Source organism: Pipistrellus kuhlii, unplaced genomic scaffold, assembly GCF_014108245.1.
Source record: "Pipistrellus kuhlii isolate mPipKuh1 unplaced genomic scaffold, mPipKuh1.p scaffold_m20_p_18, whole genome shotgun sequence".
Taxonomy (NCBI): domain Eukaryota; kingdom Metazoa; phylum Chordata; class Mammalia; order Chiroptera; family Vespertilionidae; genus Pipistrellus; species Pipistrellus kuhlii.
In genome coordinates, this window is record NW_023425493.1 from 21,715,891 (window position 1) to 21,729,034 (window position 13,144).

A 13,144-nucleotide genomic window follows, 5' to 3' on the forward strand; every position below is an offset into this window, starting at 1 on the left:
GAGGTTTAGCTGTGTCACCCAGTGTGCGATCTTTTGTAAGTTCCCTAGCCTCCCTGAACCCTGAAGCTCAGGCTTCTCTTTGTAAATCAAGCATAGTGAAGCCTATTCATAGTGATGCGTTGAAGATTAAATGAGACATAATCATTTGGCTCATAGCAGGCATTCAGTGAATAATAACTAGTTACTGACATGCAAAGCTATATACAGTTGACCCTTTAATAACATGGGGTTTAGGAGTGTCAACTCCATGAAGTCAAAAATCTGAGGATAACTTTTGTTTCCCTTAAAACTTTACTACTGTGTAGTTGTCCCTCAGTGGGACATATGCTCAAAGCCCTTGTAAAAAATGGCATAGAACTATGCATACATTTGACCCTCTGCATCTGTGGATACAAAACCTGGGGATAAAGGGCCAACCATATGTTTATTGAAAAACAACTGTGTATAGTGAACCTATGCAGTTCAAAACTGTGTTGTTCGTGGGTCATCTGTATTTAAATTTCAGTAACAAACGCGTAAAAAATTTTCTCTAAAATTTCCATTTTTTATATCATTGTCAGTTTATTAGATATTTCAACTTTTCTAAGGGTGAACTAATAAGTATCATTTAGTAATATATCTTAAGGTTTTGTGTGGTGTTGTGTATTTTTGTTTTTTTGTTTTCATTTAACCAATTACCCTGCATGTCTTTCTGTGTCAGTATATATGACCTTTTCTCATTCCTTTTAACAAATGCGTAATATATTATGGTCAGAGGGGAAAAACCCTTGTTAGTAGGGCGTGTCTCTAAAAAGCTAGCTGTTCTACACCAAGTTTGTAAGTGGAAGAGAAATGATAAAGAGACAGAATTTTAAAACTAAACGTAGCACAGTGGCTCAGTGGTTGAGGGTTGACCTATAAGCCTGGAGATCATGGTTCGATTCCCAATCAAGGCATATGCCCCAATTGTGGACTCGATCGCCAGTGTTTGGGGCATGCAGGAGGCAGCTAACCAATGATTCTCTCTTATCATTGATGTTTCTATATCTCCCTCTCCCTTCCTCTCTGAAATTAATTTTAAAAATATATTTTTAAAAGTAGAGGTAGGATGGGGGGGAGGGGAGGTATTAACCATAAAAGTAGGAGTTGTGGTTGAACTGAGTGATATTTGGAAACAGCAGACCCTGTGCCCCACAGAAGACCAATCAATAGTGATGATTCAGAAAACAAGATTGTTTTAGATGGAGGTAGGCATAGAGCCAGTTATGTGTACCAGTGGCCCCTACGGATGAATATATGTATCTGAAGTGAAAGCAGTATTGAAGTTGTATGTCTAGCACTGCCCTAGACTGATGGAGCAGCCTTGGTTAGATCATGTGGACTTGAACAAATGAGAGAGATAGTGTGCATTAAAGTACTTTGTGCAAAACATTACACAAGTATGAATGTTGTGAATTTAGTAAAAATATGTTAGAACAAAAATAGCTATTCTGTCATATAATTTCAGATTTCATCTTTATGCATCTTATTCTTTCACTCCATTGATTCAACCTCAGGACCAGAAAATTTTCAAGATATGAATTATTACTGTTAAAGAGATTTCAGTAAAAAAAAGTTACTACCATATAGAACATTCAAAATAGTTTTAATGCTCTTGTTTACCTGGTATGTTATTGAGGGGACGGTTAAGCAAAACTTGATTAGTTATTTGGGCTTGGTACATATTTGCTTATGTTTTGACATGATCTAATGAGGAAGAGGATGATCAAACCTCAAAACTCCAGCTTGTTCCTTAAAAAACACTGAGATACTTCCTTTCTGACCTTCTGCTAACAAAATGTAAAAGCTAAACATCATTCTTCACTTGTTTTATATTCTATAAAAACTGTTGTAACAAATTAAATAAACAGTTTTTATAGAATATCCTATATTGGCACTTATATTTTTAAACAGTGTTTTTCTAACTACTGAATTTTGAAATTAACTGATTGGGGCATGATGTTCTAAGAAATTCCTGCTTTTTCTGTGTTGTTATTCATAGACCCATTTCCTATTTTTTTCTTTTCTTTTTTTCCTTTTCTTTAGTTATTGGATGAAGACTTGAAGGTAGCTGGGAAATATAAGGGAAATGATTATAGCCAGTACTCTCCCTGGTCATGTGACACCATCGGCTCCTACATTGGAACCAAAGATGCAAAACCCAAAGATGCTGTGGCAGCAGGGAGTGTGGAAATGATGGTATGTGTAATAACTAAATCATAATTAATATAAGCCAAGATAACCAAGTAAATTATCTCCCCATATAGTACAGATACATAATTGAGCTTTGCTTAAGAGTTTCAGGCCATAATCTATACTATGCAATTGAGTTATTTAAAGTATACTTTTTGGTTTTTTTGGGGGGTAAATAAAAATATTAATACTTACCTAGACAAAGAAGAGCATCTATTATATTTCTGTACAGCTAGCAGTTAACACAACAACTGTTTAGAACCAAAATTAAATTATTTTGCATAATTAATCAAAATCCTGGATTTCTTGTCCAGGAAATTATAACTCCTTTACAACTTTGAAGTTTAAACAACAAAGTGGAATCTAGCCAAAACCGGTTTGGCTCAGTGGATAGAGCGTCGGCCTGTGGACTGAAAGGTCCCAGGTTTGATTCCGGTCAAGGGCATGTACCTTGGTTGCGGGCACATCCCCAATAGGGGGTGTGCAGGATACAGCTGATCGATGATTCTCTCTCATCGATGTTTCTAACTTTCTATCTCTCCCTTCCTCTCTGTAAAAAATCAATAAAATATATATTAAAAAAAAAAATCGAATCTAGTGAACAATAGTTTTTCAGTCAGATTTGAAGCTACTTAACGTCAAGTGAGCTATGGTATACTGAAATGTTACACTTATGCTATTTTTTTAAACAAACAAAAATAATGTAACACCACTGTACCCAAGCTTAAAATGTAACAGTATTTTATCTTAATTACTTCTTTATTAAAAAATAAGTAGCCGAGACCGGTGTGGCTCAGTGGATAGAGGATCGACCTGGGGACTGAAAGGTCCCGGTTCAATTCCGATCAAGGGCATATACGTTGGTTGCAGGCACATGCCTGGTGGGGAGTGTGCAAGAGGCAGCTGATCGATGATTCTCTCATTGATGTTTCTAATTCTTTGTCCCTCTCTCTTCCTCTCTGTAAAAAAAAATCAATAAAATATATTTTAAAAATAAATAAATATCACAAAAGTAGTTAAATCCTCCTGTATATATTTGCCTAATCTCATGTTTCCCCTCCCTCCTTCCCTGTAGTTCAAGTTTATTCATTTTAACTGCTTTTATCCTATACCATTAGATAAATGAAATCTGACAATATATATATATATATATATATATATATATATATATATATATATATATATAAAATTTCTTTTTCTGCTAGCTGTTTAGGCTATTTTTTTTTAATTTAGGTTATTTTATCTTTTACTATTATGTGCACAGCTACAATGAACATTTTATGTGTGTCTCCTTGTGCACATGCATGAAAATTAAGCTTAGAGTAGTATTGCTGGGTTAAAAGGTTTGCCTTGACTATTCCTTTACATTTGCCCTTATTAACTGTAACAGAGGTTTCCTGGATTAATATATTGGCTTTCGTAGACAAGTATCTGTCCAGCTGATTAAAAGACCAATTCTCTTAATAGAAAAGGATGACTTGGATGCTAATACTGCTATAAATGAGTAAAGTGATATTTACAGCATAAATATAATAAGATGCCAGAAGGAGGCAGGAAGGGAGGGAAGGAGACAGAAAGATAGACAGACAGACAGACAGACAGACAGAAAGGGATATAGAGGAAGAAGAAGCAAAAAATGAACCTTATGATGTGATTGGGAACACGTTTTTAGGCCATAGAAAACTCTCTTAAGAACTGGAATGAGACGAGGAAGAGGTAACAGGGACCCTTGCTTTGTATCTGGCTTTCAGAAAGTTGTTATAGTAAAGTAGTAACAAATATTAGCAAAATAAAACTCATTTTCTTAAATCAGATGTGCCAACCTTACCTTGATGTAATTGAAAATCTCTTAAATGGTGAAAGAAGTCTAGCTCAGTGTTTCTCAGACATGAATGTCCCCACAAATTACCTAGAGTTGTTAAAATGCAGGTTCAAGTTAGAAAGACTGGGGTGGGACCTGAGAGTCTGTATTTCTAATATTTTCCAATCGCTGCTGCTCCCATACTATGTACTCTGAGTAGCAATGGCCTAGTAATTAGATTTCCATTTCTATTTATTTCGTTACTTATTTCTTTCTGACTAGAATCCCTTTGAAAATCCTATGTTGACACATTTTTAAACAGTGTTTTTCTAACTACTGAGTTTTGAAATTAACTGATTGGGTCATGATGAGTTTTTAAAGAAATGAATTAGAATAATAATATAAAAACAAGATTACATTTCATATAGTAAGGGTAAATATTTGTCATGAAATTATATTTGAATGTATATATGGGCTGACTCATGATATCTACATATATAAAAGCCTAAGTGACCATTCTACTGTGCGACTGACAGGTATGATGTGCAATGACCACCAGGGGGCAAACGCTTAGCGCAGAAGCTGCTGAGCTACAGTGACTTGGCAGCTGTGGTTCTTAGGTGATGCATCTGGAACCAGAGAGGAGGGAGCGATTCTGGGGTGTGTCGCTCGAGAACTGCCCTCTCACAATTTGGGACCCCTCGAGGGATGTCAAAGAACCAGTTTTGGTCCGATACCTCGCAGGCCAGGCCAAGGGACCCCACCAGTGCATGAATTCGGCCTCTAGTAAAACATATTGTGGAATAGTCAAAGGTTTAAAAAGTAATGTTTTATATGACAACCAACCAAAGGCAACTAATGATTTTAATCTTACCAGTAAGGATATTATACTCTTTTTCAACCTAATTACAGTGCTAGCGGAAATTATGTTAAAGACCTAAGTGTGGGGTGGATTTCTCATTTTACTTATCAGAACGTGGAGAGTAAAGGAATGAGAGACCAGCGGTTGGATCATCAGAGAAGAGCAACAGAAACCAGTGATGATGACCTCATCCCATTTGGAGACCGACCAACAGTGTCTCGGTTTGGTGCCATCTCTCGAACTTCCAAAACAATATATCAGGGTGCTGGCCCAATGCAGGCTATGGCACCTCAGGGAGCTCCCACAAAATCTGTTAACATTTCAGGTAAGAACCTCCGGGGTAATCTCATCTAGAGGGTTCACAGATATAATCCCCCACTATCTCTTCCCCCCCCCCCCCATTGCTACCCCCCACCCTCTACTCCCCACCCTGCCCAAAAGCCTCCCTACTACTCTCTTACTGTCAGTGCTTCCCATAATCTTAAAAGTCTTTAAACTTTTCCTCAGAATTATCCCTGTAGGAAGGTAATTATAACACGGGAAATTCTAGGGGTATAAACTAAAATTAAATGTCTTATATGAAGATTGCCTAGTTTTTTAACAGCTTCATTACTCTTTATTAAAAAATAATGCATTCTCATTTTTTAAAAATTGAAACAAAAGAAATTATAAAGACTGTGATGTTTCAATCGGGGAAAACAGGCATCAGTGCCCTGTTACTGTCCTGGGAGACATCTTTCCAGATAGCTGTGTACATACCATGCCTGTGCCTTTTAGGCCATGACTGTCCCGGGAGAATCAAACCTGTGGATTATGCTGCTCTACAGCAGTGTTTCCCAAAGCATGGTACGCGTTCCCCCAGGGTTATGGGAAGAGTTTGGTGGGGATATACATTGCACTGTGCTTAGCTGGGCCTAATTCTACATTCTCATGAGTACGAGGGGTACTCAGCGTTAGGAAAATTATAGAAGGGGTACACATATGACAAAAGTTTGGGAAACACTGCTCTACAGTGAATTACTCCTCTCTTACAGATTACAGTCCATATGGAACCCATGGTGGCTGGGGAGGCTCTGCTTACTCACCTCATCAAAACATACCTTCTCAGGGACACTTCAGTGAGAGGTATGAGTCATTCTTTTCACTTTTACAAACCTTTAAAATTATTCCCTTAACCTTTTTTTTTTTTTTTTAAATATATTTTATTGATTTTGTACAGAGAGGAAGGGAGAGAGATAGAGAGTTAGAAACATCGATGAGAGAGAGTCATCGATCAGCTGCTTCTTGCACACCCCCTACTGGGGATATGCCTGCAACCAAGGTACATGCCCTTGACCGGAATCGAACCCAGGACCTTTCAGTCCCCAAGCTGACGCTCTATCCATTGAGCCAAACCGATTCCGGCTATTCTACTTACCTTATTTGTTTTTTGAGTCTGTATTTAAAAAAAGAAATAAACATTGTAATTTGTTCCATTCTTTCTTTCCCACCAAAGGGAGAGAATATCCATGTCAGAAGTGGCCAGTCATGGCAAACCGCTTCCATCTGCTGACAGGGAACAGCTACGACTAGAATTACAGCAGCTAAACCATCAAATTAGCCAACAGACTCAGCTACGTGGACTAGAGGTACCAGCCTATAGATATTTTTTTACTCCGATTTTCGAAGAGTGCTCCAAGATTTTAGAAAGAGAATCTTTTGAAGTACTATTTCAATAGTTACTAATACATAGGTGTCCTTTCTTCAAAGAATTGAAAGCTTAGAGTTTAGTTCTGGTACAAAATTATCATTTTAGTACCTGAGGATAAGACAGGTTATCTAAATTTTCACAATAGATATTTATCAACATGTGCTTTTACTTAAAATTGGTTTTTAATTTCTTATATTTCTTTAACTTTTAAAAATTTGTCTTATATTCTTTAAGTCCCAGCATTTATTTGTACATATTTAAAAAATAGAAGCTTAGATCTTTGACTTTTAAAAATAGTCTCTGAAAAAAATAAATAAAAATAGCCTCTATATAATAATAGCACCTTCATCGATATAGTTCTTTTAGTTTATAAGTTATTATCATATTTTATTTGATTCATACAATGTCCCTGACAGGTATGTTAGGCAGATGTTATTATTACCCTTTTTTGGTTGAAGACTTTTAGTGGGGGTTTTTTTTTTTTTGTTTTTTAAATATATTTTATTGATTTTTTTTTTTTTTTTACAGAGAGGAAGAGAGAGAGAGTTAGAAACGTCGATGAGAGAGAATCATCGATCAGCTGCCTTTTGCACACCCCCTAATGGGAATGTGCCCGCAACCAAGATACATGCCCTTGACGGGAATCAAACCTGGGACCTTTCAGTCCGCAGGCCGACACTCTATCCACTGAGCCAAACCGGTTTCGGCAAGATTTTTAGTTTTACAGAAATTGAAACATGAGCCCAGATTTTCAGATTCCGAATTCAGTATTATCTTAGTTGAAATTTCTAGTCCCATTTTCTGTCCCAAAAGAATATCACCATCATTTGGAAATTTGTCATATATTTCACTCAACTATAATTAAAGGTCCTTCCTTGCCATTAATGAGATTTCATTGAAATTACAGGATTTACTTCAGAGAAATTTCAATAAAGGGGGAAGAATGTACATTTAATGTTGATTTCTTTAAGAGCTACTTATACCTAAGATCAAATTACTGTTCACTAAGTTTAAAAAAATATATTTTATTGATTTTGTACAGAAAGGAAGGGAGAGAGATAGAGAGTTAGAAACATCGATGAGAGAGAGTCGTCCATCAGCTGCTTATTGTACACCCCCTACTGGGGATATGCCCGCAACCAAGGTACATGCCCTTGACCGGAATCGAACCCGGGACCCTTCAGTCCCCAAGCCGACGCTCTATCCATTGAGCCAAACCAGTCTCTGCTAAGTTTAAATCCTCTATACTTTTATTTTCAAATGGTACTCAAATAAAGAGACAGTATTTCACAGTTGCCCCATTTTTATTGCAACTACCTGAGTGATAAGCTGCTTATGGCTGTGGTCTGAAATTTGACCTAGCTATTCTGTGCATGGTGTGAAATGTGTTGAATTGTCTATGTGCTTGGCTTCATGCATTAGGCTGTTAGTAACAGGCTGGTGTTGCAGAGGGAGGTGAACACCCTGGCAGCCCAGTCACAACCACCGCCACCACCTCCAAAATGGCCTGGAATGATCTCAAGTGAGCAGTTGAGCTTGGAACTGCACCAGGTGGAAAGGGAAATCGGGAAGAGAACCCGGGAACTGAGTTTGGTGAGTGTTGCGGTGGGAAACGAGAGGGAAGGTGAAAGAAAAACATCCATCATGGAACTCGTAGCTCTAGAGTTGTAGAATCACCCAGAAGTGTAGAATCATCACCCCCAGGGCACTCCAAGGAGTGATAAGTGCTTAGAATAAGTCTCATGAAGATGGCTTTCATCCTATTTTATTATTCCCTTTTGATTTGACTGTGTTCTTTGTGTTGGAATTCTGCATTACAAAAAAAAAAAAAGAAACGTTTAGGGAAAACAAGGTAGGTAGTTGGAAGTATTACATTTCTGTTAAATATACTGATTAGGGAAGCAGTGGGAGTGTGGTGTTTATGATTTTGCTGATATTGTCATGTTATATAAAGATGTACTACATGTTACCAAATAGCATTCTAGTTTTCATAACCCTTGTTATTGATGATCTGGCTTTTCTTATTCATGCAATCTACACACTCTTTCCTGTGACAGTATATCCATGAATATGCCTAGGGTTTGCTTCATACTGCACTAACATTTCACTAAATTTTGAATCTTAGGCGATTGAACCAATCCCCCAGGTTGCATGTAACTGACTTTGTTGTTGTGTAGCTTTCTTGTTTTTTTAAGCAAATGGGTAGTGTTTTCTGTTTTCATTAAGTAGATTATAGATAGATATTATATTTGGCTTGCTTTTTCTAAGTCCTCATTTATGTGAGCTATTTCCATGTTAACTTGAGGCATTCTCCCCCTTATTGTTCAGCTTGGGTAGTGAACAAGTGGATTGTACTCTATTGTGTATGTCTCTCTTTTAGTCTGCCTGTTTCTTTAGTCATTTTATAAAACAATATGATTTCTGGGTCATCAGTTTGTATTATCTGTGTTTGATCTCCTTTCCATTATCACCATTAAATAGAAGCTAATTGAATTTATTTCCTTCTCTTTCAAAGGAGAACCAGTGTTCTATGGATATAAAAAGCAAATTGAATACAAATAAGCAAGCAGAAAATGGACAACCAGAACCACAAACTAAGGTTCCAACTGAGGATCTTACATTGACATTCAGGTAAAGAGTCATTTCCATAGTCATATATTACACAGTCATGACAGAAATACTCTTAGAAATATGATTTGATTTTTTTATTAAGGTATTATATGTGTACATATTTTACCAATTCCCCCCCCACTCCCATAATGATTTGATTTTTAAAGTGTCATTATTCTGTATACATTGAGAAAGAATATTTTCACATAAATTTAGGTGTTTAAAATTTTATTTTAGAACAGATCCAAAATTGAATTATCTGTTAAGACTTAATGGAAATTTTCTGGTTACATTTCCTTCTTTCTCTTGCTTTTTAATTTACCTGAAACCAGTGTTTACATTTTGACATATATCTATCTAGTCTTTTTTAAGAAGCGTGGGCAGTTAGCTTCTTTCAAAACCCACCCACTATTTCATCTCTCTGGTTTTTAATTTGTTCTATTCCATGTCATCTAATAATTCTTCCACAGATTTGGAAGGATATCTATCAGATATTGTGAACCACCCTACAGTAAATAATATTGAAGTTAATTTTTTGTACATCTTTAAGTATTTCCTTAGAACATTTGAGACTTTTGATACATAGTCCTGAGTTGCCCTCCTGATCCTATCTAATAAAGAGGAAGTATGCTAAATGACCCTCACACCATTGCAAAGATGGTGGTACCCACAGCCAGTAAGGAGGGAATATGCTAATTGACTGCCCCACCCTTAAAGATGGTGGCTTCCAGTCCCCTCACCCCCACTGAGGTGGCAGACACCTGCCTCCAGAGTTCCCCAGTCTCCTCAGCCCGCTAGCTGCCGAGGGTCAGCTGAGACTTGTGCTACCAGCAGTGTCAGCAGCAGAGGTGTGATGGGGCATCTCCTTCCCCTGATCACCAGGTCACCACCTGTCCCTGAGTGCTCCTGAACTGTGAGAGGGGGCAGGCCAGGCTAAGGGATGTCCCCACTCCAGTGCATGAATTTTCATGCACCGGGCCTCTACTATTATATAACAACTAGAAACCCAGTGCACAAATTCAATGCACCGGTGGGGTCCCTCAGCCTGGCCGGTGATCTGGGCAGATCGAGGCCTGCTGGCCAGGGGGAGGGACAACAGGAGGTTGGCCGGCTGCAGGAGGTTGACTGTGGGAGCACACTGACCACCAAGGGGGCAGCTCCTGCATAGAGCATCTGCCTCCTGGTAGTCAGTGCGTCATCATAGCAACTGATTGACAAGTCATAATGGTCACTTAGGCTTTCATATATATAGGTAACTGCTAATGCCCTGTTGCTTTCACACTTAGGGTTTGGCTATCTAAACGCATGCATTATTTTTCTTCAAGGCCATATTGTAAATATTTAAATTTATGTGTTTTATAGTCTCTGTCAAAACTCTCAATTCTGCTATTATAGTGTGAAAGCAGCCATAGACGCCATGTAAACAAACAGGCAGGCTGTGTTCCAATGAAACTTTATTTACAAAATCTGGCAGCAGTTTGAGAACTTCTGTGCTAAAACATGGATATAGAGCTGCAAATTAAAGTTTGAAAGCCATTCCTAGTCTCCATACTACTGAAAGAACTGTCCTGTTGATTTTACTCTACTAAATAATCATTTTATCTCCTATTTAAAAATTCCAACTCTCTCTCTTTTTTTTTTTTTTTTTTTTTAATGTTAACAGTGATGTACCGAATGGATCAGCCTTGACCCAAGAGAATATCAGCCTCCTATCAAACAAGACCAGCTCTCTGAACCTATCAGAGGACCCTGAGGGAGGAGGAGACAACAATGACTCCCAGAGATCAGGAGTTACACCCAGTTCTGCTCCTTAAAATATGAGGAGTCCGACTTCAATCTTTTGCTCCGAATCAAGTTGTGGGACATAGGTGTAGCAGAACAGTAACTTCTCTACTTCTTCTCTGAGAGTGGTCAGAGAAGTCCAAGGAAAGCACCGGAGGCAATGTGCACAAACACCACTACTAAAAACAAACCCTGCACATAGATCACATCAATGCATTTTTTAATTTAAAAAAAGGAAAAAGAAAAAGGAAATTAGCAGTATCTGCAAGCAATTCAGATTAAATTTGTTTTTGTTCTGTGAATGAACTTTATTTTAATAACTTTGGACGCCTTGGATCCAGGGCTTTAAAAAAAAGAAGATATTATATATACACTCTGTTTGATTAATTGTATGATCTTAATGAAGTAGGTTTTTCTTGTATTTTGGTATTATTACATACCCAGTGTATAATTCCTGCCTTGCAATCTTTTCCCACTCTCACAACCCCATAAATTAAAACAGACAAAAAGCACCGGCCTTTCTGAGAATCCTCCGGTGCTTGATAAACAAAAAGACAGTAACAGACCAGTTAGAAAATGTGCAGCAAACCAAGGTTTCTGAGAGCTGTCATTTGGAAGCCATGATTATCCTTTCCTCTCTGGTCACTGCCTTCATGTGTTACGCTTCCTATGTTATTCAAACGTATTTTTGTTCGGGGGGGGGGGGGGGGGGTCATTTCTTGTTTTGTTTTTAACTTTTCAGAGATAATTGCCAGACAATTTATGAAGTCCTCACGTCCATGTTATGGAATCCTTTCATTCTCTTAATGTAATCTGAAAGCAGAGCCAGTGTTTAGATTGTTGGTTAGATTTGTATGGAGATTATTTTAAGAATGAACTCTTAATTTATTAGCACTGGAAATACTTGGTTAGTGTATGACCTACTTTGAGGTGATGGTTGGAAATTTGGACCCGTGCTTTTTTCTAAATTTTGGGTAAAATCAGAGAATGCTAAAAATCAGCCCAGCACAGTCAACCATGTTTTAAAACTGCAACACTTGACTTTAAGTTAAAATGGACAGAGCTACATTATTTCACTGAATTCTTTTATTTTACCCTCAGAACACAAAGATATAAAATAAGATCCCTAAATATCAGTGCCCCTGGCTTTCAGAGGTAGGTAGAAGAACCTAGAGGTTAATTTCCATAGACTTGGCTTTATAATACTATAAAGATTCTTCATGAAAATGTTATAAAGAATAAAGAAGAATTTGGTTAGTTCTGCTGCACATATTCTGATCCCATGTCTGTACTGAACTAAGACTCTATAAAGGTAGGGATATTGGACATAGTCACTCTCCCCATCCCTCTGTTTGCCTGATTTTTTATAATTTCCTCTTCTGGATATACTACTAAAACAGAAAGCACTGGTTATGTAATGTTACTGCATTGCTTTGGTTGGGTAAAAGCAAGAGTTTGTATTTTTGTTGTTTCTTTTCTTAACCCTGAACTCCTGCTGAGGTCATAACAACCTCAGTCTAAGCTCTGTGTCCATTATAATGTTAACTGAAACAAATTGGGGGGAGGGGGGTAATTCAGTCCTGCCATTGCCTACCAGTAGGAGAGTCCAAACAGAACACTCTTTTGAGTAGCGATTATTTAATTTGCCCAGTCAAGGCACCGTGTTTATATACTATTTCACATTGAATTTGATTATGCCCTACAGACCTGGCTGGTCAAGGATTTGATATACACATATTGGCTTGGGATTCGAGCTTTCTTTTTTATTTAAATAAAAATTTATATATATATTATATATATACATATATACATAGCTATATCTGTATATATATTGGGTATGTTTTAAGGATTTTTTCGCATGAGCGCAGCTGTTGCGATAAAATGACTGATTGGGAGGTAGAAGCACTGAATGAAGATGAGGCATTTTTTCATTTGAAATCCATATTTTCCTGTTTTGTTAATACACTTACTTTTGTGCTTTTTTGTTTTGCTTAAAACTCTCTTATATTTATTCTTTAAGTGTTTATTGTTTCTTGGGAGAAGGAGAGAAACTGTGTGTCTGACAGAGCCCCAAGACTTCGTTTTTCTATATAGACAACCATAAAAGGCAACATGTTTGGCAGGCAGTCTTCTGGTCTGAAGTTGGGCAGATTTTACTTCTCCTTTGGACGTGTAAGATAGCTCCTAA

The 13,144-nt window shown here is 37.4% G+C and overlaps 1 protein-coding gene across 9 annotated transcripts in view; it reads left to right on the forward strand.

Moving 5' to 3' along the window:
- The window catches only part of RC3H1 (ring finger and CCCH-type domains 1), a 55,628-nt gene extending 43,433 nt beyond the window's left edge, over nt 1–12,195 (forward strand). For 5 of the 9 annotated variants that reach the window (XM_036441924.2, XM_036441926.2, XM_036441930.2 and 2 more), the window contains 7 exons: nt 2,065–2,217; nt 4,986–5,199; nt 5,909–5,999; nt 6,370–6,502; nt 7,987–8,157; nt 9,080–9,195; nt 10,838–12,195. In XM_036441924.2, the coding sequence (XP_036297817.1) occupies nt 2,065–2,217; nt 4,986–5,199; nt 5,909–5,999; nt 6,370–6,502; nt 7,987–8,157; nt 9,080–9,195; nt 10,838–10,988 (1,029 nt within the window). In that variant the 3' untranslated portion in view covers nt 10,989–12,195. Of the gene's footprint in view, nt 1–2,064; nt 2,218–4,985; nt 5,200–5,908; nt 6,000–6,369; nt 6,503–7,986; nt 8,158–9,079; nt 9,196–9,644; nt 9,712–10,837 lie in introns of those variants that run through there. The other 4 variants (XM_036441927.2, XM_036441928.2, XM_036441929.2 and 1 more) reach the window with 4 other exon arrangements.
- The last annotated feature ends 949 nt before the right edge of the window (nt 12,196–13,144 follow it).